This window comes from Pararge aegeria, chromosome 15 (assembly GCF_905163445.1).
Source record: "Pararge aegeria chromosome 15, ilParAegt1.1, whole genome shotgun sequence".
NCBI lineage: Eukaryota > Metazoa > Arthropoda > Insecta > Lepidoptera > Nymphalidae > Pararge > Pararge aegeria.
In genome coordinates this window covers 91,555-114,866 of record NC_053194.1, presented here as the reverse complement: position 1 = coordinate 114,866, position 23,312 = coordinate 91,555, and the positions used below count along the sequence as shown (strand labels likewise).

The window sequence follows — 23,312 nt, the reverse complement described above, 5'->3', positions numbered from 1 at the left end:
TTTGATACCCATATTGATGGGATTAATAAAACATAAATTATCCGCCATTTTGTAGCGGCGCCCATCTTGAATTTATAATGATAATGAATAAACATAATTGTATTGTCACCAAAATCCAAAGTGTATACAAAATTTCAGATTAATCGGTTGACAGGAAGAGGGTGAAATTTGAATTACTAAATTTGACCCAAGAATAATAAATAAAACAAACGGGGTGAGCTAAATAAAACCGTTTAAAAACAAGATTTTTTAGTTTTTCCGAACTATTAATTACAATTACTACAGCGCCATCTAGACCCAAATATAAAAAACCCTAGACCCAAATGTAAAAAACCTATGGCGTTTCCAACAGATGGCGTTCGCGTACCTAACAAATTCCACAGAAAACATTAAAGCTACTAGATGGTAAAGGGCGTTAGCTGTTACTTTTTAATGGGCTGTTTTAAATAAGTTATCACGGAATTGATAGTAGATTAGATCATATAACAGTTTAAAATAAACCAAACTAAAAAGTAGAAAATAAATAATAGTTTTAAAAAAACTAAAAAACACGCTTTTTATAGAAAACCGAACTAAAAAATAGAAAATAAATTTAAATTAAGAATAGTGTTAATTAAGAATAGTTAAATTTATTTTCTATTTTTTAGTTCGGTTTTTACGACTGACTTTGACATAACCTGGATATGTTTGAAGAAGTTATCAATAAAACGAAGCAACGATTGAATAGTCAACATTTATTATCATATTATATTTGAAATCGAAGATCGTTTGTCGCCAGCTGCGCGGCACCCGGTGCGGTGCCGGTCCGGTGCCGGTGCGCCGACGCCGCGCCGCCCAGCGCAGTGCAAAAATATATAACTGTGCCGCGTTCACATCACTAAGAGTAAATTTACAACAAATGTATACATACACTATGGTCATAGAGCTATGTTTATACGTCTACTACATCGTCAACAAAATATAGCGCCCGCGCACCGCTCGCTGCGCTGCGGCGGCCGTGATATGCTGCCTGCTGGCCGCTGCCGCTCGCGCCGCTCGGAGGCCGGCGCGGCCCGAGCTAGCGGCGGCGGGCCTGCGGTGTGCTGTTGCGGGGCGGGAGCTCTTGTGAGGGACTCTCGTTGCCTTTCGTTGTTTTCTGAACCGTGTTGTGTGTTATAGAATATACTTGCCCGTCTGGCCGTCGGGAATATAATTACTATCCGAGACATCACAAAAGCTCCCGCCCGGGAACTGTTCATATACTATCTATATGATATAATACAGCCTAAATATATTATAAGATTTACAGAATAACACTTTTATGCCGTAGTAGGTACATTTACCATTTACATTTAGAAATAAATATCTTATGACGAGATACAACAAACAGCGGGGCCTAGGATACAACAGTGCGTCGAGCCGATGGCACGCCTCGCAACGTGCCTCATGAGGAAGGTGCTCGAGTTCTTGTTACGATTGACTTTTTATTAAAAGCTGGTCGGCCGAAGCGACGCGCGACGCGAGGGGCCAACGACACGGCCGAGGTACTCGAATTAGAAAATGAGTCTGTAAGTGGCGAGTACATAGATAGGGATTACATACATTTAACTCAATCGGAAAATAGAAATACTTTTAAATTAACTATCTAATAATTATGCCTAATTAGTTTCCTATAGACCGGCTGCAGGTCGTTGTGACGTCGACGCGACGGACCGGCACGAGCGTGACGGCCGAAGGTAAAAGTCCATTCGCTTAGATACGGTCACCTTTGTGCAATGCCGTGCCGTGCCGCGCCGTCTTGGCCCGTGCCGCATTTTGTCAAAGGGGCTACCAAAGGATGCCGCGTGCGGTGTACATCCGCCGGAGAATTTGGCATTATATTACGAAGTGCCTTGCCGTAGTGAACGGTTCGGTTTGTTGTCGGCAGAAACGGTTTTTTCGTATAACTATAGTACCTACGTCCAACAGATGTTATACTAGGTAGCAATATTTTAATATGCATTGAGAACGTTAGATTATTTGTTATTAAGGTACAGGGCACAATAAACGCAACACTTCGCGTGATGAAATATAGGGTCTATTTTAATTTCGTTTATTTACTCTAACTTCTATTTCATTTAAATTTTCCTTTAACTTGTCCTTATTATTTATATTCGTATTTATTATAATGCCATAACAATAAAATGGAAAAACTATTTATTCAACAAACAGGTACTCAGATAAAAAGGAAAATTTAGGAAAAAATAAAAGCATAAATGTAAATGCCAAATTTTCCTGCCGGTGTACGGGCACTATGAAATTGAACAGACTTATACACACTTCCATTTACCGAGGATGTCCTCCGGTCGCGGCGGGGCTCAGGGATACTAATCTCGTCGGCCGAAGACAGAGAGCGATTCATACTTAGGATATTTAGCTTAGCGCTCTGCAGATGGACGGCGAACGGGTGCCAAATAAAGGTGTTCGCCAGCGGGCGCGGGGCTGCGCCGCTCACCGGCGGGCGGGCTCCGCCAGGAAGGGGTTGTGCGGCGCGGCGGGCGCGGCCTGCGCGGTGGCGCCGTAGCTGTCGGGCGCCAGGTCGGCCAGGCGCGAGGACGACAGCGCGCGCGGCAGCGGGTTGGACGGCACGCCGTGCGGCGCCAGCACGCCCGCCTCGGCCAGCACGCGCGCGTCGTCGTCGGCGGCGGGCGCGTCGTCGCCGCGGAAGTTGACGAAGGCGAAGGCGGCCAGCGCCACGCCGCACAGCAGGCCGTAGCCCGCGAAGGTGCGCGTGGTGCCCCAGCGCGCCACGGCCACGCCGCCCAGCACGGCGCCGCAGCCGCGGCCCAGCCCGTGGTGCAGGCCCTGCAGCACGCCCTGCGCCGACGAGCGCAGGTTGGGCGGCGAGCCGTGCGCGATGTACGAGCAGCACGCGGCCCACACGGCGGCGTGCGTCACGCCCTGCACGAACTCGAAGGGCAGCACCCACCACGGCGCCGTGAGCCACGAGATGTACAGGAAGCGCACCACGTTGCCCGCCAGGCCCAGGCACAGCACCTTCACGTGGCCCATCTGCGTGATCAGCTTGAAGCTGAAGAAGTACGCGAAGATCTCGGAGATGTGGTTGATGACGGACGCCACGCCGAACAGCGTGGGCGAGCCGCCGATGTCCTGGCCGGGAAGAAACACGAGCTTCGAGAACCGAATTTGAAAAGCTTACTTGACATTCCGTTCATTTCATTGATTAATAATAATGTATGTAAAGAAAACCTCTTGTCTCGAGTTCGTATATCGAAAGTTTTATTTTAAAGTTAAGTGACATTTAAAAATATACATATGAGAGCTTTAAAAGTTGTTTCTTGTATTTTCACAGAAACGTAATTTAGTCATTATTTCAACTACCCATTGAAGGGGATATTATAAACATTATTATATGTATTTAGTTTACATAATTTATACATAAAAAAAAAAATGAAAGAGCAATCACCGGACGCCTGGCCGACGTGAAACACCGAAATTGTTTTTTATAACAACAACAGTCAGATGTGGCGTGATGAATAGATAAAGTATTACAATCACAGTGCGATTTTGCTTTCTTTGTAGGAGGCTGAACACGTTCCCTTCCTGAATTATTGCTGCCAGACATATTTCATTGTTAAAAATATTTTTACAAGTAAAACACAGGATGTCCTCACACGTGGTAAACAATACTGTATACACAATACACACTACCACGTTTGGACTCCGTCGATAATGACATTCAGAATCAAATTGGAAATAACCCGACCATCCAAAGATTTCAATAAATCAAAATACTTCTTCTGTATCTTGAAAAGTCCTTCTTATTTGCCTAGATCTTGCTATCTTATATTTAATTTAATAGCATATGATATATATCTATACTTATAATAAAACTGTAACTGGAAGATTTCTGTACATTTAATATATTTTGAAAATTTTCCGAGGGGGATGCTCTATAATCGACACTGAGTCCAAAACGGATTTTTATTTAATTTTTGTCTGTCTGTCCGGGCATCACGTAAAAACTACTGAACGGATTTAAATAAGATTTGATACAGTGGTAGCTGATATACCGGGTCAACATGTAGGATACTTTTTATCCCGACAAACAATAAGTTTCCTCCGGGAAATGGGATGAAATTTTTTATCAATTTTACTTCATAGCTCCGTTAAATTTCGACCGATTTTTATAATTCTTTTTTTATTTGAAAGTGTATACTGTCAAGCATATTCTCTTCACAGATAACAGAAAGTCGCGAGGCATATGGGACAACGATCGAATGCATGCGTATCATCCTACTAAATAGTAAGTAATATAATATTAATTCGAAAGAAATTAAGTAATATAAATATTAAGTTTCATTATATACCTGCAAATTCATTTTTAAAATATTCAAATTGAACCTATCGCTCAGAAGTTGCGACGGGTACAGGATAACTCGTACGGCCGCGAATAACATAGTTCGAAAATAAAACAGGCCCACCTGGTAGCGCTGCAATTTGTTTCTAGGTTTCTTTCTAGGTGTAGACGAAGTTGCGCGGGTCAGCTAGTATATTATATAGAGAGTTGAGATCTTTTGTACCAATGTCATTTTGCTCGAGTTACGAAATTTGATGTCCAGTGCTCAACAATGTTTCCTTCTTTAGCAGTAAGCGCTTGATGTTAATCTAATTGCTATTCAGTTAAGTAAGTTCTTTAACCATAAGACTGAAAATAAATAAGTAATAAATTACATTTGAATTGCAATCTTCGCAATTGCAGATGCATCTCAATTTAAATTAAATATTGTTATAAACAAAATATTTATTGTCGCTTCAGTGATTAAGCTCCGGGCGGAAGTTTGGCCGCGCTTCGTACGTAAGTATTAATAATAAGTAGAGGACCTGCAGGTGCCAGAACAGGAAGGTGAAGATGAGGCCGATGCCGAAGCCCATGAACCAGGCGACGAGCAGGAACGAGGCCGCCTTCACGTTCTGGAACTGGCGCAGCACCGTGACCCACTCCGGCATCTCGCGCGTCGTCTGCGCGAACACCTGCGGCAGACGCGGGCGTGAGGGCGCGGGGCGCGGGGCGGGCGGGGCGCGGGGCGCGGGGCGCGGGGCGGGCGGGGCGCACCTTGGCGTGCGGGAGCGGCGGCGCGGGCGGCGCGGGCGCGCTGGTGTCCAGGCCGGGCAGCTGCAGCTGCTGGGCCAGCTGCTGCTGCAGGCGCTCCTCGTGCGTGGGCTCGGCGGGCGCGGGCGGCGGGCTCGGCGCCGGCGCGCTCTCGTACTTGAAGCGGATCTGCAGACGGCGCCGCGTGAGGCGCGGGCATACCCGTGTCAGATAATGGAAGTAACGACTTCGTTATTAACATATTTCATTATTATTTGTCGGACCATTGCTATTGGTCAACGTACGAGGAGGTCCCTGTGCTTGAAGAATTACTATAGGTGTCACTATCCCGCTGTGAATACGCAACTGTCATTACACACTTGTTAATTATATTTTAAAAATAATAGTTACAGTGAGTGAAGTTAATATAAAACCATTACTGTTAAAGTCTTCATGCGATGATGTTATTGTACTTAAAGTATTAATATTCGTACAGACAATTGTAATTATACAATTGTGTCACTATACTTTAAAATTAGAGCTTTCACGAAATGGATATTAGTAAACAACGTGATGTGGATAAGTATAAAACTAGTGTGCCGGGTCAAAAACGGTGGAGTCTCTGACTTACCAGCGATTAACTAACGCTGGCCGACATACTAAAGTTAAGTAAGTACTTTGCATAGATACTATATAATTTAATTAATTTTCATACAATAAAAGTCTGTGTTCGTAATTGGGTAGTTAGTTTGGTTTAAAATATAAAATATGTGTTATAAAAATATAAAATAAACATTTATAATCAAATATTGTAATTAAAAAGATGGGTTGCTCTGGAGTTCCTTCCATCACAGACTTATGTCCCCTTCTGAAGTGGTAAGTAGTAGTTTAAAAAGCAAATATTAAAGAAAAGATTAATATAAAATATATGACAAACATTCTTTAACCGAGTGTTGCTTGTTTTATTTGTATTATGTAACTTGGTTTTATTATTACTTCAATCACGAGAGTAATAGTATATTACTTAAAGGAAGTTAGCATTTTCCTTTCTTACTATGTAAATTCTATCTGTGAAAACTTGTAATTGGCTATACTTGATTACTTTACTTCCATTTTTTTAATTTTCTGTTGTTAGATGTAAGTTTTTTTTAATTTTCTGTTATTAGCTGTAAGTTTTCATGTACAATAAAAAAATAAAAAAATAAAGTGACTTATCTATCCGCTAAGCCGCGTCTCACCTGCGTGGCGGTGATGAGCGCGGCGCCCATGAGCACGGAGAAGGTGGCGAAGCAGATGGTGTAGTTCTTCTCGTAGCGCTGCGGGCCGCCGCACGGGTGCGTGCTGAAGGCCGTGCTGTGGTCCAGCGCGATGCCCACGAAGAACATGGCCAGCCCCCAGCCCAGCGAGCCGAACATGCGCTGGTGGCCGTACCTGCGGGCAGAGCGGCGTGAGCGCGCGCCGGCCGCCGGGCGGCGCGGCGGCGTACCTGTCGGCGTCCTCCCCGAGCAGCGTGATGACGGCGGAGTCGGCCAGCGTGATGGCGGGCGCGCTGAAGAACTCGCCGATGACGACGAGCAGCAGCAGCAGGAAGAACGTCTTCTGGATGTCGGGCGTGCTGTACACGATGTAGGAGTGCAGCGGCGTCACCCAGTCGCGCGCGCCGGGCTCGTAGTTGGCGGCGTCGGTCACGGGCAGCGGCGAGCCGGCGCGCCCGGCGGCGGGCCCGTGGAAGCGGCGCGGCGGCGCGGGCCAGTCGTCGTCGTAGTGCGGCGCCACCAGGCGGTAGGCGCTGTCGTTGAGCGGCTGCACGCACGCCACGGCGGCCGGCTGGACCCAGCTCAGCGGCAGCGTGAACACGATCCACGCGCCCAGCGACGCCAGCAGCAGCACGCGGCCCTTGCGCCAGCGGTCGGCCAGCCCGCCCCAGAAGGGCGCGGACAGGAACTCCACGAAGGGCCGCGTGCCGATGAGCAGCCCGCACTGGCCGGCGTTCATGCCCATCTGCTTGAAGTACACGCCCATCAGCGGGAACAGCGAGCCGAACGCCGAGTAGAAGAAGAAGTAGAAGGTCTTGACGGTGAGCAGCTCTGGGTCCACGGTGCCCGCGCCGCACAGCAGCTCCAGCAGGTCGCTGCGTCCGCGCACCTTGTGCGTGGCCTCCTTGGGCTCCGGGTACCTGCGGCAGCGACGTGGCCGTCTTAGTAGGCGTCCGCTCGCCCGAGCCCGAACGACTCTTATTTCGCTCACATAAGAGCGAGCTTTACGCCATTTCCAACGACTGGCAACTATTGGATAGGCATAGCAGGCGTTACTTTATGGAATTCCATGATTTATTATGAAAATTAAGCTTAATTTGCTATCCTCCGCGAAAAGCAGGAGGATCTGTTTGGTGTAGTTTAAGATTTCGTCAATTCTTATACTCCTCACTAAACAGATCTTCCGGAGCGAAATCTTAGTAATTATTCATTGTAAAGTCAACATCTCCTGAGAATGCTGTGATTTCGGAGCGAAAAGTGTGAAGAGGGTACATTGCCGAAGATCTGTTTGGTGTGGAGTATAAGAATTGACGAAATCTTAAATTACACCAAACAGATCCTCCTGCTTTTCGCGGAGGATAGCAAATTAAGCTTAATTTTCATAATATGACTAGGCAATTGATTTTTTGCTACTGTTAATTGACTGGTGAGTGCGGGTCGGGACTCGGGACACACGCTAGGTTTCCGTCACCTCACACCATTTATTCTTAGCGTAAACATAATTGCGAGTCATTCGAAACAAAGATCTCATTATACTGTGTCTTCATCTCGGTTGGTTCCCGGCACATAACGGAGCGGACGGATCAAAAGATTGTATTGGATAATAAGCAGATGTGACTTTGCGAAATGTCATGATATAAGTACACTGAAACTTTAGCTTAAGTTGTTATACTCTGCGAGAAGCGGAGCTTAATGTTACTGTATAAAAAAATTACCTCGGTGGGACTCCCAAAATTAAGTACCTGAAGTACCTATACGGCAATTTTATAATTAACTCAGCAAACGACAATACAAGTCTGTATATCTCTGTTAGTTTAATTTAGTATTTCGATGTCGCACGAATCACATAAGCAGTACTCCACTTAAGTACGTACAGCAAATGTAACAGGGATAATTATTTTGAAATGCCACTGGACAAGGTTCAAAAAGAATCGAGCGTGCATCATCTGAACGAGTGCTCAAACTGGGAACACGTTCGGCGATGTGCATCTCGAGTCCGACCTCGCCTCTAGTGGGCTGGCGGGCACGCACCTGGAGGTGTCCACCTCGCCGAACTCGTCGGGGCGGACGAGCGGGCGCGCGGCCGCGGGCGCGGGCGGCTGCGGGTCCATGTTGCGGGCTGCACTGCTCGACTGCCGCTGCCGCGGGCGGAGCTGCTCGCCGTCGATACGGCCGCGCCTGCGCGCTGCCCGCGGCCCCGCGCGCCGCGCACCGCGCACGCCGTGGCCCCGCGCCGCGCCGATCCATTCAAATTAAGAGTTGGATACAGATCTCTAGCCGTTGCTTTGTTTTGTTGAATTTTGAATGTAGGTAGTTTGTAATCTCTGTAAAAACCGCATTCTCCACACCAACACCCTCCCCCCATAATAATTGTAGAAATAGCTTATCTAAATATCTATTACATTTAAATTAACATTACATCGCGCATCATGCCGGTGACCTATAATAAAGGCATAACTAGCTGTACATAACTAGCTGTAGCTAGTCCGTCGCCGGTCGATCGCAGGTCGGTCGGCGGTCGGTCGGCTGTCGGGTCGCCCACACTGGTTGCCGCCACCTCCACCGCCCCGTGCGGTGACGTCATAGTCGGCTGAAGTGTGCTTCGTAGTCACTCGCGCTCTTACATATCCTTCACACGTATCCACTTGCACACACACACACACACACACACACACACGTTCATATACACTCCTATACAGTTACAATTGATTTTTTCCATTTTAAATTGTTTATAATTATACGTGGAAACAAACCTAGGTTTAAAATAAACTAGCAGCCTTTGTAGCATTTACAAGTTTTCCTTCCGCACCATTACCATATTTACCATATTTACATGAAAGCATCCATTATTCTTAACCCGAACAAATGATTAGTATTATTATTAGATAGAAAGCCAAAAGTCAAGCTGACATGTCGTAAAATCGTATTTTATTTATAATTTAAGTTTTAATTTTAGTCTTAATATTCGATAAATAGTCTAGTCTAAATAATTAGATAAATAGTCATAAAAAGTGTAATCAACACAGCGAGCACAAAAAGCGAACTATCCATGTGACAGGAGGTTCGTTCGTTTCGAATTAGAAATAGAACTGTTTGTTGAAAAATTCAATATACACATATTGTGTATAACTGAGCATTGGCTCACTGGAGCACAAATAGCAGTTAACATCAATAACTTCAAAATGTCAAGTGTGTTCTTTAGAAAGAATGCTATTCATGGTGGATCCTTAATTTTTGTACGCAATAATATAACATGTAAGGAGCGAAAAAATATAGTTAGTCTTTCTATGGAGCGCATAATTGAACTGTCTTGTGTGGAGCTGGAGCGTTTTATAATAGTGTGTGTGTACCATCCCCCCTCAGGTGATTTCAACCATTTCGAGGATGTAATGGAAGATGTCCTTAAGCGATTGTGTATGTCTACTAAAAATGTAATAGTATGCGGGGATTTCAATGTTGATATCTTATTACATAATACTACTACGACTAGGTTGTTAAACTTATTTAAATGCTTTAATTTGAATAATGCTTTCGATGAACCTACTAGAATTACAGCAACTTCAGCATCTTGTTTAGATAATATTTTTTTTAACTGATATCTTAGGTAAATCGATATTAAACAATTTAAGGTGAGATCATTGTGGCCAACAAATTACTGTTGTTGGTACAAATAGAATAAACATATTGTTAATTACAGGCCGATAACTCAGAGTAAACTGACGCGATTTGAAGGTGAAATATCAGCCAAAATTCCTGCTCTCTTTTTTGAAAACTGTCATCCCGACAATCTTTATCGTACGCTTTTCAATGAAATAGAAAGTGCATTTAATAAAGTATTTAATATTAAATACATAGATACTAATAAAAAAAATGAGGTTTAGTGATTGGGCGACTATAGGCATTTACAAAAGCAGGGATAAGTTGTATGAGCTATATGATGAAAAACAATACAATCAGACTCCAACTTTCCTTGAATATGTAAAAAGTTACTCCAAAACATTTAAAAATGTTTGTAGACAAGCTAATTCGCTATACATTAAAGATCGGATAGTAAAATCTGAAAACAAAATACAAACAACCTGGAAAATTGTTAATAATGAATCTGGGAAAACTAAATCTCGAGACGGAAATTTTGAATTAATTATTAATAATAGTATGGTAACTACTGATTCAGAAGTTGCTAGTACTTTTGAAAACTTTTTTCAGAATGTTCCTATTTTGTTAACAGATTCACTAAATTCCTCACCTACTGCAGCTCAGAATTTATTAAGAGGCAACATTAATGAGTGCAAAGTTTTATTTCATTTCAAACATATTGATGCATCGGATATCATTAAAAAGTTCAAGTTTTTTAAATTAAAGAAAACAGGTGATATATGCCAATCAACCTTAACAGCTCTTAGTAAGATATTTGAAAAAAAATTAATAAAATCAACTTTTATTAAATTAAATTAATCACTTTAATGTAAATAACTTATTGCACCCTGAGCAGTATGGCTTTACTAAAGGTCCTAGCACAACGGATGCTCGGTTCACAAGACACCGAGGGGGTTTTTTTGTGATCCATCTAAAGCTTTCGATTGTGTTGATCATAAAACCTTGCTCTCGTAAGCTAAGCCACTATGGTATCCAAAACTTTGCACTAAATTTGGTGTCCCACAAGTCTCGATTTTGGGTCCCTTTCTATTTTTAGTATAAATAAATGATTCCACAAGAGCGAATGCACAATATATTTATAATAATATAGTATCTGTAACACAACATATTAGTCTACATAAATAAGTGTCCAGTCATAAATTGGTGACATTCATTAGTGCTGCGAAAGGTAACGAAGTCATTTGTGGCTTGTCACGTTATTCTTTAATAGTAAATTGTTGATGTTGGAAAAGAGCAACTGCTGAGTTTCTTGCCGGCTGCTTCTCGGTAGAATCTGCCTACCGAACCGGTGGTAGAGTCACTACAAACAAACAGACTTGGGAATTTATTTATTTATTTATTCATAAAAATGAAACTGCGTAAGGATTACAAATTCTATTTAATATTAATCACTATCTCCTCAACTCTTTTTCTATTAGCTCTCAAGTATTCTAATTTGGAATAGAGGAGAGCTCAGCACGATGCGGTGACTTTTGGACAAATTTGTGAGAACGACGTTATCGTTCTAGTTCTAGGTTTTAGTTTAATGAATTATCTAAATAATTTTGATTAACATTACGAAAGAGAAACACCAAAACGAAATGTATTAGTTCGGCCAGTGTCAGCTCCCGCACCCGCGGCCCGGGCTAGGAGTGGCGCGGCGACGACAGCTGGCGGCGCGGCGACGCGGCGTGGCGCGCCAGGCGCACGCTGGCCGTGTGCATGGAGCTGCGCCGCCGCGCGCCGGCCGGGCGCGGCGAGGCGGGCGCGGGCGGCGCGGCGGGCGCGCGCGGCGGCGACAGCGGCCCGCGCGCCGGCTTGCTGGCCTGCGCGAAGCGGAACACGAAGCGCAGCTCGGCCAGCAGGCTGGCGCCGAAGGAGCGCGCGCGCGGGCGCTGCCAGGCGGCGCGCGCCAGGTCGGCGGCGGCCAGCAGCACGCCCAGCGCGCAGCCCACGGCCAGCACCAGGAACAGGCCCAGGAAGTTGAAGATGGACAGCTTCTGCGCGTCGCGCTCGTCGGGCTCCTGGCACGCGCCGCCGCCGTGCATCTCCTTCCACCAGCGCCGCTTCATGTCGCGCAGCACGCCGTCCTCCTGCAGCGCCAGCAGCGCCAGGTTCAGCGCGTGCCGGTACGACGAGTCTGCGGCGGAGACGCGTGTCGGTACGAGCACCGCCCGCCGGCGGCGAGCGCCGACCGCTAGTTTATTAAGCTTAATATCTGATGCTCACTTTTTTTCATCGCGATGCCGTAGCCTTTGCTGTCCAGAGGGTCCCCGACCTGCAAGCGGACGGCGGCGACAATGTACGGCGGTAGGAGCTCGCGAAAAGAAAGAATATAATGATTATAATGAAATTCTTACCTCTAGCTTAATTCTAGTTTAACGGCGCAATTATCTCAGAAAATCATCATAAGCTCCCAAACGTATACACAGTGGCGTGCACTTCATACATGCACAAAAGCACTGCATACCCTAAAATTGAAATATAGCCGGTATTAGAGAAAGATATTTTCCATTTTATACAATTTTCCTGCTGTATGCATACCCTGGTAAGAAATCCAGTGCACGCCACTGCGTATACAGTACCAGCTGTTGTCTGCGGCTTCGTACACGTTTTTTTTGATTTTTCATGAATCCTATGGAAATTTTCCCGGGATTTAACGCAGCCTATTTGTTAATCTATGATATAATAGTTATTGCGTGAAAAGGTAACAAACATCCATCCTTATAAACTTTCGCATTTATACTCGCAATATAAGTAGGACTTGATAAGAGACGAACAATCCATATATTGTGTTAGATCCATATTTTGCATTCTAAAACTTAAGTTTCCACTAGGTTCATTTCAAAAAGTTGACAAATATAATTACGTGATTAGTTTGTAATAATGGGGTTATTTGATGGCAACTTTATACACAGACTAGATAAATTTAGGCTCATCTGAAGAATCATCACCGTAAACCCTTGCTGAACTCATGGCTCCCCGATTGTACAAATACGTCAAAAACGTCATTGTGAATTGATCTTGTGAAAAAAATCTTTAGAATGTGTGCTTTAGCTCAAGCTTTGATGCCAATACGTCCTAGAAAATGGTATGTAGGAGTGAGGAGTCGACAAGTTATTTGTTGATCAGTGTTGTGTGTAACCCTTACACTGGAACCAGTGAGTAAATGTAATGTGCGTTTTATCCTAATGACTTTCATTGAATCAAGCCAACTAAGTTGGGATAACTACCCCAACAGGTTATCATTTTTATAGAAATAAAGTAAAAATTCCAATTAGATTTACCTACTTAATTTATAATTTACTTTATTTTAAAATAAAAGTTTTAATTAAATTTACAGTCCTAGCTTCTTGGAGTTTTAGAAAATAAACACGGTCCATAAAGTGTAGTTTATGAGCTGGAAACACTGTTAATGAGTTGACGACGTATTGACGTCTTATTTGAGTCAAATTAGATAATCGCGGCTAAATTCGATCTTCAGCTTTCAGTTGAGTCAAGCGACCTGAGAGCCGGACGTCATCGCACTAGCGAGGGGGCACTCACGCTGGTGACGTCGCAGAGGCGCTCCACCGTGTACTCGATGGTGGTGGACTCCGCGAAGTACGCGAAATTGTCCTCCAGCGCCCTGCAACAAGCACGCAGTCAGCGCGGGCGGCTGCCGTTGCTGATGGCCTCGCAGATGACACTCACTTCCTAATGCCCTCGGGGTTGGACAGCGGCATCGGCTGCTCCTTCATTGTCTGGTACATTCGCTGGTAGAGCTCGTTCGTCGATTGCTGGAATCAGAAGTGTTGATGAATGCAAATGCTGTTGTAATCGTTAGCGTATACTAATAGAAACCTGCATATCCTCAAACCCCTCCGCAAAGTTTCTTTTCAAAATAACAGAGTTAGACAAAGATTGTCTAATGCTAATATTAGTTCCGCATCATCCAGCAATTATTTAAAACTCTTTTTGACGACTAAATAAACTATTTTAGTTACTTTCATAGCATTATGACATATGGAATTTTACTATGGGGTAATGCTATCAGCAGCTTATTAGCACCATTTTCGTGCTGCAGAAGAGGGCTGTTCGTTCGATCTACAAAATGGTTCCGAGAGAGTCATTGCGAGCTAAATTTAAAGATTTTAAAATAATGATAGAGTCAGTACGTATTTGATAATTTATTAAAAATAATAATAATAATAAAATTCGTTTATTTCGACCGACTTGCATCATAAATGGTTAGTAAAATACAAAGTTAAATGTTAGTAAACTTAGCCTAAGGAAATAGTTTATATAAAACGCTTCGAGCATGCCTGATTGGAAAGCACGTGTACCATGCAGCAATGGCACAGGTACTGACGATCAGTCCTACCAGCCAGTGCCCTCAGAGGCCGCTGGAACTAGCCAGAACCCTGCGCACCAAGGATGTACACCGTTTTCGCATGATCGTGTAGAAACAATCTATATGCGCTTTAGCAAACATCCGTGACGCGCTGCAAGACCGGGGCCATCCCATCAGCATCCTGAACGCATTATTGTACTGTACGCGGAGGGCACTGTACTGTTTATGCGTGTAATTAATCCACAGGCTGCTCGTGTAAAAGGATGTACAGTGTGCTCTATATATGTTAATGTATGTTCTTAAAAAACAATTCTAAATTTAATACGACTGCAATAATTTGAACATTATATATCGAATCCAAAATTTCTTTATTCATGTAGGCCTATCACAGGCCCTTATGAAGCGTTCATACATATATGTTTACATAATTGTAAGGGGGTGGTGATAACTTCGTTCGCCAACTTAAACTTAAAGCTAGGAAAGTTCCACGCGCCCTGTTCTTAGAAGTGTGGACTATCGTGCGATTTGTACGAAGTAGAGAGCAAGTTGCTCGCAGCGGCGGTACTACCATACCTACAAGCCGAAAAGCCCGGCTTGCGTTACAATAAATCTCCTAAAATAATTCATACTTGATAGCAATGAGGAAATAAACACGATGTATTAACTTTGACTATACAAACACTACGGCTGGAGGTGTGGTAGCAACCGGCCGATAGAATTACACTGTGCGAATTTTCGAACGCAGCGGTACGGAATTCATATAGGTACGCGCAAGTAACCGAACTTCCGAGTGGCGGCGATAGAATGCCAAAATATCACGATCGCGCACGAAGACCTCTCGTTTAGTCTCACTCTCTCTCGTTGGCTTGCATGGGGCTTATTTATCCAACCAATTACCAATTGTCATGATGAGTCTAATAGCTCATTAAATAAAATAAATTTCTTAGAACTTGTATCATTACTTTCCAAATACGATCTTGTTTTATCAACTAAGCGGCAAATCCGGGCTGAGTTATTTATCTAATAAAATTCAAAATGATATTATTCATCATATATTCATTCCGTAACTGATTTAATTAAGTCTCGCGTTGATTTAGAATTAAATTTGACATCATTTGTTTCGGTAATTATCGATAAAACTCTCGATGCTAGCAAGCAGAGAACAGTTATGCGCAATTCTTACATACAATTCTCGACATTCATGATCGTTTCCTGGGTTTCATTAATGTGTCGTAAAGTCGTATATCAGATACGAGACGAGAAGGAGTAGTACTGTCGAAATGAAAGGGATGCATGCGTAGAGCCTTCCCACTGTGGGCTTCCCACTGAGGAGAGCCGCGCTCTGTAGTGCACTACTATGATGATGATGATGATGCGTAAAAAGAAACCAACTCAGACCTCAAAAAACTTGTAAGTGGCTCCGCCGGCTTTGGCACCGTACTGGATGCCCTGGTCGTTGTCGGCGAGGTCCTGCACGTCCTTGATGAGCTCGCTGGCGGTCTCGGTGGACAGCAGCGTGGCCAGGTTGGCGGTGTAGGAGCTGGTGATGACGAGCGCGAACAGCCACCACACGCTGGCCACGGCGCGGCTGCCGTAGGCCGCGGGCGCGATCTCAGAGCCCTGCTGCAGCACGGCGCCCAGGTTGAACCACAGCGCATTGGCCAGCGTGAACTGGTTTTCGAGCGCGGGCGGCTCCTCGATGCAGGGGTACGGGTTCTGCCACTCCTCGGGGCACAGGCGTCCCACCACGAACAGCACCAGCGACGTGCCCAGGTACGCCAGACCCAGGCACAGCCACACCTGTGAATATGCACTCGTGAAAATCGGAATACCCTCGAGAACTCTCTCCCCCCGAACAGACTCACCCCGTTCGAGAAGGGCAGCAGGAAGGCAAGCAGCGCGGGTTCCGGCTTAGTAGGCTTGCGCAGCAGGATGCTGATGCCCAGGTTCATGAAGGGCGTCGTGAAGTCCACAGCCTCCTCGCGCTCCGCCGTGATTGTCAGGTCCGTGATAGCGAAGTGTATGTTCTGCTCGGGGTTATTGCTATATTGTATTTTATACTTCTAATTATTGACTCGGCATAAGTTTCTGAGTCACGAGTCTAGGGGGTATACAGATTTTATGGACTGGAAGTATGTAGGAAACATAACTTATAAGTTCAATACAATTCAATATAGAGAACTTTTAATATCTTTAGTTTATTTAGAGTTATTAGTATAAGTACATAGTGAAGTATATGAATGAATACGTTTTTATTGTACACCGAAGAATAAAGAAGTTACAGAGATTGATAAATAGATAGATACATAGATAGTTAGTAACACTTGATTGCACACAAATACATTAAAAACAATACACATACAGCGAAATAATATTTACACAGCCATTGGTATGCCAGACAACCCTTGGCAGAGATATTGTAACAGTAACAACAAATTATGTAGAGCAAGAGGGTAAAATTTGGGGGCCTTATCGCTACGTAGCGTTTTCTTTCAGGCACCCAAAGGCCTAGTTGGCGGAATAAATAAGATAACACAAATAGAATAATATAATTCCAACAGTTTCAAGAAACTTTCAAACACTGGACGAGACGCCTTTTCAACTGATGTACGAGTGTGAATACGACCTCGTTGTGTATCTCTACATAATGTATTGCAGCGATTCATGTTTTTATGACATTTTATTTGATTTTGAATATTTCTTTAAAAATGAAATTTTTAGTCTGGTAAAAACGCCACCTTGTAGGGTTAGACTATGAGGCCAAGTAGGTCCAGGTAGGCGGGTCTTTTACGTACTAGCGTGGGGTACGTTAAAATATAAATAACGTAGACACGGACAGTTTACAGACGTGGTATGCTTGCCTAAGGGCCCAAGTTTGGAAGGATTAAACCGCCGCGTTCTACCCGGGACAGCATTGAAATGAAAAATTCCTCAAAAGTTTTAAGGAGTCAGTCATGATCTATGGTTCGAAAACATATATTAAAAAAGGTTATTAGTAAGTAGTAAATGTTACGATGCAAGAAAATAGATTAAAGGAAAGGTATGGATCAGCAACTAGCGGAGCGGGCTAGAGCCAACCTCGTCGTCGATGAGGCGGCGCATCATGCCGCTCCACTGGCCCGAGGCGCGGTCCAGCGTGCCGTAGTCGCCGTCGGGCTGCTCCACGAACGTGTAGTTGAAGCCCAGGCGCCGCGCCAGCTGCTCGATGAGCTCCACGCAGAAGCCCTCGTAGCGCGCGTTGCCCGCCAGGCGCTCGGCCGACTGCTGCTGCATCACGTACGGGTCGCTCTGCAACGGGCGGCGCTCAGCGGGGGCGGCGCGGGGGCGGCGCGGCGGGCCCTGCCGACCTACCTGTGCGATGAGCACCGCGAACGTGCGGTTGGCCATGGCGTCGCCCGGCGGCGGCGCGGCGGGCTCGCGCGCGCGCCACGTCAGGCCGGCGCGCGCGCTCCACTGCGCCGCCGCCGCCAGCGCGCCGCCGCGCCGCAGCTCCGCCGCGTGCAGCGTGACGCCGCGCCGAGCGCCGCCCGCGGCCCAGCTCAGCGCGCCCGTGGCGCCGCGCCACTCCTCCGAGCGCACGTAGTTGAGCAGCGAGTCGGCGTGGAAGGCCGCGGCGCCGCGCGCGCAGTCGCCCGGCGGCATGGCGGGCAGGCGCAGGCGAGCCGCCGCGCGCGCCGTCACGCGCGCCGCGTCGTAGGCCAGCAGCAGCGCCGTGGGCGGGCCCGCCGCCACGCGCCGCAGCGCCGCGCCGGCGTCCGCCGGCGCCACCAGCGCCGCGTACTCGGCGGCCCAGGCTCGCGTGGCGCGGCGCACGGCGGGCGCGTCGGGGTCGAACAGCCGCAGCCCTGCGAGTCCCCGAGAGTTAGCCGGCCGAGGGCGGGGCGCAGCCGCGGGCGGGGCTCACCGGTGACGTTGGCGCCGCCGTAGCTGTAGCTCGCCAGGGGGTGCGTGTGCAGGTCCAGCGCGGCCAGCAGGAAGGAGTGGCGCGCGCCCAGCAGGCCGGCGCGCTGCGCCGCGTCCAGCACGCGCACGGCGCACGCGGCGTCGCACCACACCACGAAGCGCGTGGCGCCCCAGCGCTTCAGCACCAGCAGCAGGTTCCTGCGGAGCGTCGACGAACAATTCGAAATAAGTGGTTGACGAAAGTACTTGAACTTACAAAATTACAATACTTGTAAATGCAGCAAGACAAAAAGCTCGAAAAAATACAGAAATTTTATCAGGATGCAACCGGCGCGACGACTTTCGAGATATATTCCAGCACTGTATGGAACACTATATAGTGTATGGGACTGAATGCGATGCGACAATCTCGCCTCACATAGCTTTGGCTTTGAAACTTGGTCGCGGCTAAAGAAATAAAAGCTGTAAACATTTCTGGGTTGTGAAAATACACCTTTACAACATTGAGCCTTTGAAACGCAATTACGTTGTCGGATAACACTTAATGATGTTAATGACGGAATTTTCACCTAAGATATTTCATTCTCGGACGGCCGATTGGCGCAGTGGGCAGCGACCCTGCTTTCTGAGCCGAGGCCGTGGGTTCGATTGAAATGAAATGAAATATTTATTTTGCTAAATATGGGTTAATTATTGGTGTTTAGGATATAAAGTTCCAACATATTCTGTTAATACATAAACATGCAAAATTTAGACATTAAGTCATATTAATAATAATCTTATTTGTTTTCAATTATATAAAATAATGTTCTGAGATTTATAGTGTCATATTAGATCATTGTATTAGTTATTTAATCACAATTCTAAGTTTTAATGTCAAATAAATATAATTAAAATTAAATTAAATTAAATAACATGACAGAAAATAGAGGTCACGCAGCAATGCAAAATTAAGCAGGAACCACAGATATTTCATGATAACCATAGCAGTTAAGGTATTCTGCGATGGTATAAAATGATTTGTCACACAACCATAGAAACAGTTTCCTTTTAAAGGTTTTCAAGGGTAGTTTTTTTACATTTATTTGAATTTTATTATATATTTGGCAGCACATTGCGTAAGGCGATTTTAAAGTCTGTGCAAGTCGGTATTTTGGTATTACTAATTTTTTTGGATATCGCGTGATACTTTTTGGGTTTAAATCAGTCTTCTTTTCAAAATACTCAATATTTCTATGTACGAATACACATTCCTCATATATGTATAAGGAAGGTAAAGTTAGTATTTTATGTTTTGACGTGACAACGTCTTATAAATTGGTTTGCCGGGTGACACTTCAAGAAACTGCGTTACGCTCCGCTCACGTTATGCGCTCACAATGAGAGCGAGTGAGAGGCACGCGTCCCTTCCACTCGGGCATGGTTATCCCGCCTAAGAGCGAGAGAGACAGACATAAAAAGTGAAAGGCACGCGTCCCTTTGTAGTAAATGCTGTTTCATTGTACGCAAATGTATTGCAAGTTATTGTATGTATATTTGTATATAAATACGTATGTATGTGTAAAGGTAAAAATAAAATTTTGTTAATATGAAATTCAGTGCGAGATTCTTTGTATAAATTAATGTTTTAAATATAATTCTTTGTATAAATAAATGTTTTAAATTGTTACTATTATTTCATCCTACTATACGAATGAATATTCACATTAAAATTATTTTACCACTCAAAGTCGTTGTCACGTAAAACTTTCGCCCGTATACCGACTTTACAGGCAACCAATTTTTGCTTTTAAGTTGCTAGATTTGCAATTATCTGTGTTTTAGTATCCAAATATCATGCGCTCAAAACCTTTTACAAAATATTTTTTATATACAGATGCACTATAAAAAGTTTATTTAAATGAATGGATGAGCCCCATATAACATTACCGTAGCGTAAGTTTGACATAACATAACCATGGTATGCAGCAAACGCCGCTTCTACAGAGACGATCTGTCTTAATAGTCGAAGTGGGTATACAAATTTGTTAATTTTATTACAAATGTCGTTAATATGATATGTTCAGTCACAGTGTTCATCTAATTTAATACCTAAAAATTTTACATTATTCTCTATGTCAATCGATTCATTTTTATATATTATTTTTATCACATTTTTGTGGCGTCGTTTGGGTTTAAATTGTAAACATTTCAGAAATCCATAACTCTCTAGTTTGTCTAGGAGTTTAAGGTGGTTCACAAGATCAAAGGCTTTTGACATGTCCAGGAATAATACACTTATTATGCCTTGCCCTTTATCAATTGCTTCTGTACCTACCTTTATTAGTTTAAAAATTGCAGTTGTAGTAGACCTATTCTTTCTAAATCCATGTTGTGTATCAGTTAAAATATTAAAACACTCAGCATAATTATACATTCTTTTGAAAAATCTTTGATAATACTGGGTTTAGAGCTATTGGTCTATAATTTCCAATTTCATCCTTATTACCCTTTTTAAAAAGTAGCTTTATAACGGACATCTTAAGTCTTTCAGGAAATATACCTTGTTCTATTGAAAGATTAATGATATGAACTAAAGGTACTGAAATAAAGTTAACACACTTTTTCAATAAAATTGTGCATGGTATCCTATTAGTATTACTAAGGGTTCGCAAAGCTGAGTATAAATGGTTACATAGTCTATTACGGTTACTATCATTATGTCCAATCATTAAAATAACATAGTCATCAGTGTTGGTGTACGAGGCTATAGATTGACAGTCGAGCCAGATTTTTTCGGAAGACACATCTTGCTGCGTATTGCAAAAAATTGAAAATTCCTTTTTACCCTGAATTCCCACCACTTGACAAAGTTTGTGTGATGAACATGAATGTTTTTCAGTGTCTGGGTGTTTACTTATATAAATAAGTATAATAAGTATATTATTCATATTATAATTATTCATCAGGCATCTCAGTACCCATAACACAAGCTACGCTCACTTTGGGGCTAGATGGCGATGTGTGTATTGTCGTAGTATATTTATTTATTTATTATTATTATTTCAAATAAATGTTTGCTTCTACAGTTATCCCGAAGTGCTGGCCTATTGGCCAAATGGCCCTTTGAAATTTCAGTCTGTTTGTAGTGACTCTACTTTGGTAACGATACCTGCCGTACGAGCGTCGTACGACAGTCGCGCGCCTCACCTGAGCGCGTCGTCGTCGTGCGGCGGCGGCAGGCGGCGCGCGCGCAGCGCCATTCGCTCCAGCTGGGGCGCCAGGCGCGGCGCCGCGGCCGCGCTGCCCGCGTGCAGCAGCACGGCGCCGCGCCAGCCCTTGGCGGCCAGCAGCGCGCCCAGCGCCTCGGCCGCCGCGCCAGGCGCCGGCCACAGCTGCAGCGCGCCCGCATCGCGCGCCGCCCGCTCCGCCAGCAGCAGCGCCAGGCCCGCGCGCGCCGCCGCCGCCGCGCCGCGCGCGCCGCCCACGCTGGCCGCCGCGCCCGCCGCCGCCTGCGCGCACACGCGGCCCGGCGCCGCCAGCGGCTCGCCCGGCTCGGCGTGCGCGCCCGCGCCGCCCGCGCGCCCGCCCAACGCCGCGCGCACGGCCGCCGCCAGCAGCAGCTCGTTCTCGGGCGCCGCGCCCACCACGCCCACGCGCAGCGGCGCCGCCCCCGCCGCCGCCGCGCCCGCCAGCAGCAGCGGCGCCAGCAGCAGCAACGCCCGCGCGCGCATCTGTTCGATCTTCATCGCCCGTGCACTGCGCGTCCGCTCGTGACGACGCAGCGTGGCGGGTACTGGCGTGAGTCGCGCGAGCCGGCCGGTCATCGGTGTCGCTCCCCCCACCCCCGCCGCTATTCCTGGAGCCGCCGCACGGTTGCAAGGAAATTGGGTTTGGCAGACTAAAGCAGAACTGATTTAGGAGCCCTCGGCAAATCTGAATTCTATCGTGATTTTTTTATTATATTTGAAAATAATGAAAATAAACAGGTAAAGAAACCTTTTTATTGAGTATTTATTGATATAAATCGCAAATTGCGTGAAATTGCCACAGCTTTAAAATGGTGCATATTTTAGAGCGGATAGCATTAGTTTTCGTTTCGTTGAACGGAGTGGCGGCGCATATAAATAGAATTTATGATTCTTTTCGGTCATTGACTGGATGCCCCTGAAAGTGGATTTTACGGTAATGAGCTTAAATCAACCTCGTCTAACTAGTAAAAGTAAAGTATATAGCTAGATCAATGTTAGCTTAGCAGTAGTTGCAGGCGAGGTTGGTCGTTTGGTCGTCTGCCTTTATCAACTTTCGATGGTAGTTTCTGCGACTACCATTGTTTGTCACGGATAACGGGGAATCAGGGTTCGATTCCGGTGAGGGAGCCTGAGAAACTGCTACCACTTCCAAGGAAGGCAGCAGGCGCGCAAATTACCCACTCCCTGCACGGGGGGGGAGGTACGGGTAGGTAGTGACGAAAAATAACGATACGGGACTCTTACGAGGTCTCGTAATCGGAATGACTATACTTTTTATAATTATATTTCAAAAGTATCGAATAATCAATACACGAACTGCCCACACTTGTAAATATAGACGCGCAAGGTCGTTACACGAACCGCTTACCATTATAGTAAAGTACTATGCAAACACATATTACATATACGCAATAAGGGAACTTTAAATTGGAGATTTTACCCTACCACACCCGTCTGTCTCATTCTGAAAACTATTCAAAATAATTGCTATTTTTCATTCTCATTCAAATATAAATAATAGTAAATAATATATAATTTTTGACTGAACTGAACCCAAGTGACTTTAGATTCAAGATTTAATGTGAATATATGCATTAATAAAAACTCATTACTATTTTAATACTAGTTATGCTGCTGTTGATGCACTGATGAAAGCCAGATAGCTAGATCAGTGTTTAGTTAGTCGTAGTTGCCGGTGGGCTGAGGTCTAAAGGAATCTAAACTAGTTTTAAAAGGTTTGGATAGGTGAGGTTAGGTAAGAACATGAATAAGACGGGTGCCCGGTCGCAGGCCGGTCACTTAGGTTCAGTTCCGTTTAAAAAAAAAAAAAACAAAAAACAAAACGTACCAATACAAAGTACTCTTATTCATATTAGAAGATA

The 23,312-nt window shown here is 45.0% G+C and overlaps 2 protein-coding genes across 2 annotated transcripts; both read right to left on the bottom strand.

Moving 5' to 3' along the window:
* Positions 1 to 950: 950 nt before the first annotated feature.
* Positions 951 to 8,443, bottom strand: LOC120630112 (major facilitator superfamily domain-containing protein 6). Its single transcript, XM_039899264.1, has 7 exons — positions 8,359 to 8,443; positions 6,558 to 7,247; positions 6,310 to 6,502; positions 5,096 to 5,260; positions 4,864 to 5,013; positions 2,474 to 3,129; positions 951 to 1,173 (listed from the first exon to the last, which is right to left on the bottom strand). Exons 1-7 carry the CDS (start codon positions 8,436 to 8,438, stop codon positions 951 to 953), a joined length of 2,157 nt encoding a protein of 718 aa, XP_039755198.1. The 5' UTR covers positions 8,439 to 8,443.
* A 2,904-nt stretch (positions 8,444 to 11,347) lies between these two features.
* On the bottom strand, positions 11,348 to 22,005 carry LOC120630111 (glutamate receptor ionotropic, kainate 3-like). Its single transcript, XM_039899263.1, has 10 exons — positions 21,389 to 22,005; positions 18,201 to 18,397; positions 17,648 to 18,141; positions 17,375 to 17,584; positions 16,162 to 16,323; positions 15,695 to 16,096; positions 13,657 to 13,742; positions 13,510 to 13,591; positions 12,193 to 12,241; positions 11,348 to 12,103 (listed from the first exon to the last, which is right to left on the bottom strand). Exons 1-10 carry the CDS (start codon positions 22,003 to 22,005, stop codon positions 11,610 to 11,612), a joined length of 2,793 nt encoding a protein of 930 aa, XP_039755197.1. The 3' UTR covers positions 11,348 to 11,609.
* Between the last annotated feature and the right edge of the window lie 1,307 nt (positions 22,006 to 23,312).

Coding starts and splice junctions, on each gene's coding strand:
- LOC120630112 (XM_039899264.1), bottom strand. CDS start 8,438: ATGGACCCGCAGCCGCCCGCGCCCGCGGCCGCGCGCCCGCTCGTCCGC. Junction 7,248..8,358: donor GGCGAGGTGGACACCTCCAG/GTGCGTGCCCGC, acceptor TCGCTGCCGCAG/GTACCCGGAGCCCAAGGAGG. Junction 5,014..5,095: donor CGCCGCTCCCGCACGCCAAG/GTGCGCCCCGCC, acceptor CGTCTGCCGCAG/GTGTTCGCGCAGACGACGCG.
- LOC120630111 (XM_039899263.1), bottom strand. CDS start 22,005: ATGACCGGCCGGCTCGCGCGACTCACGCCAGTACCCGCCACGCTGCGT. Junction 13,743..15,694: donor CCACTTACAAGTTTTTTGAG/GTCTGAGTTGGT, acceptor TTCTGATTCCAG/CAATCGACGAACGAGCTCTA. Junction 13,592..13,656: donor AACCCCGAGGGCATTAGGAA/GTGAGTGTCATC, acceptor TGCTTGTTGCAG/GGCGCTGGAGGACAATTTCG.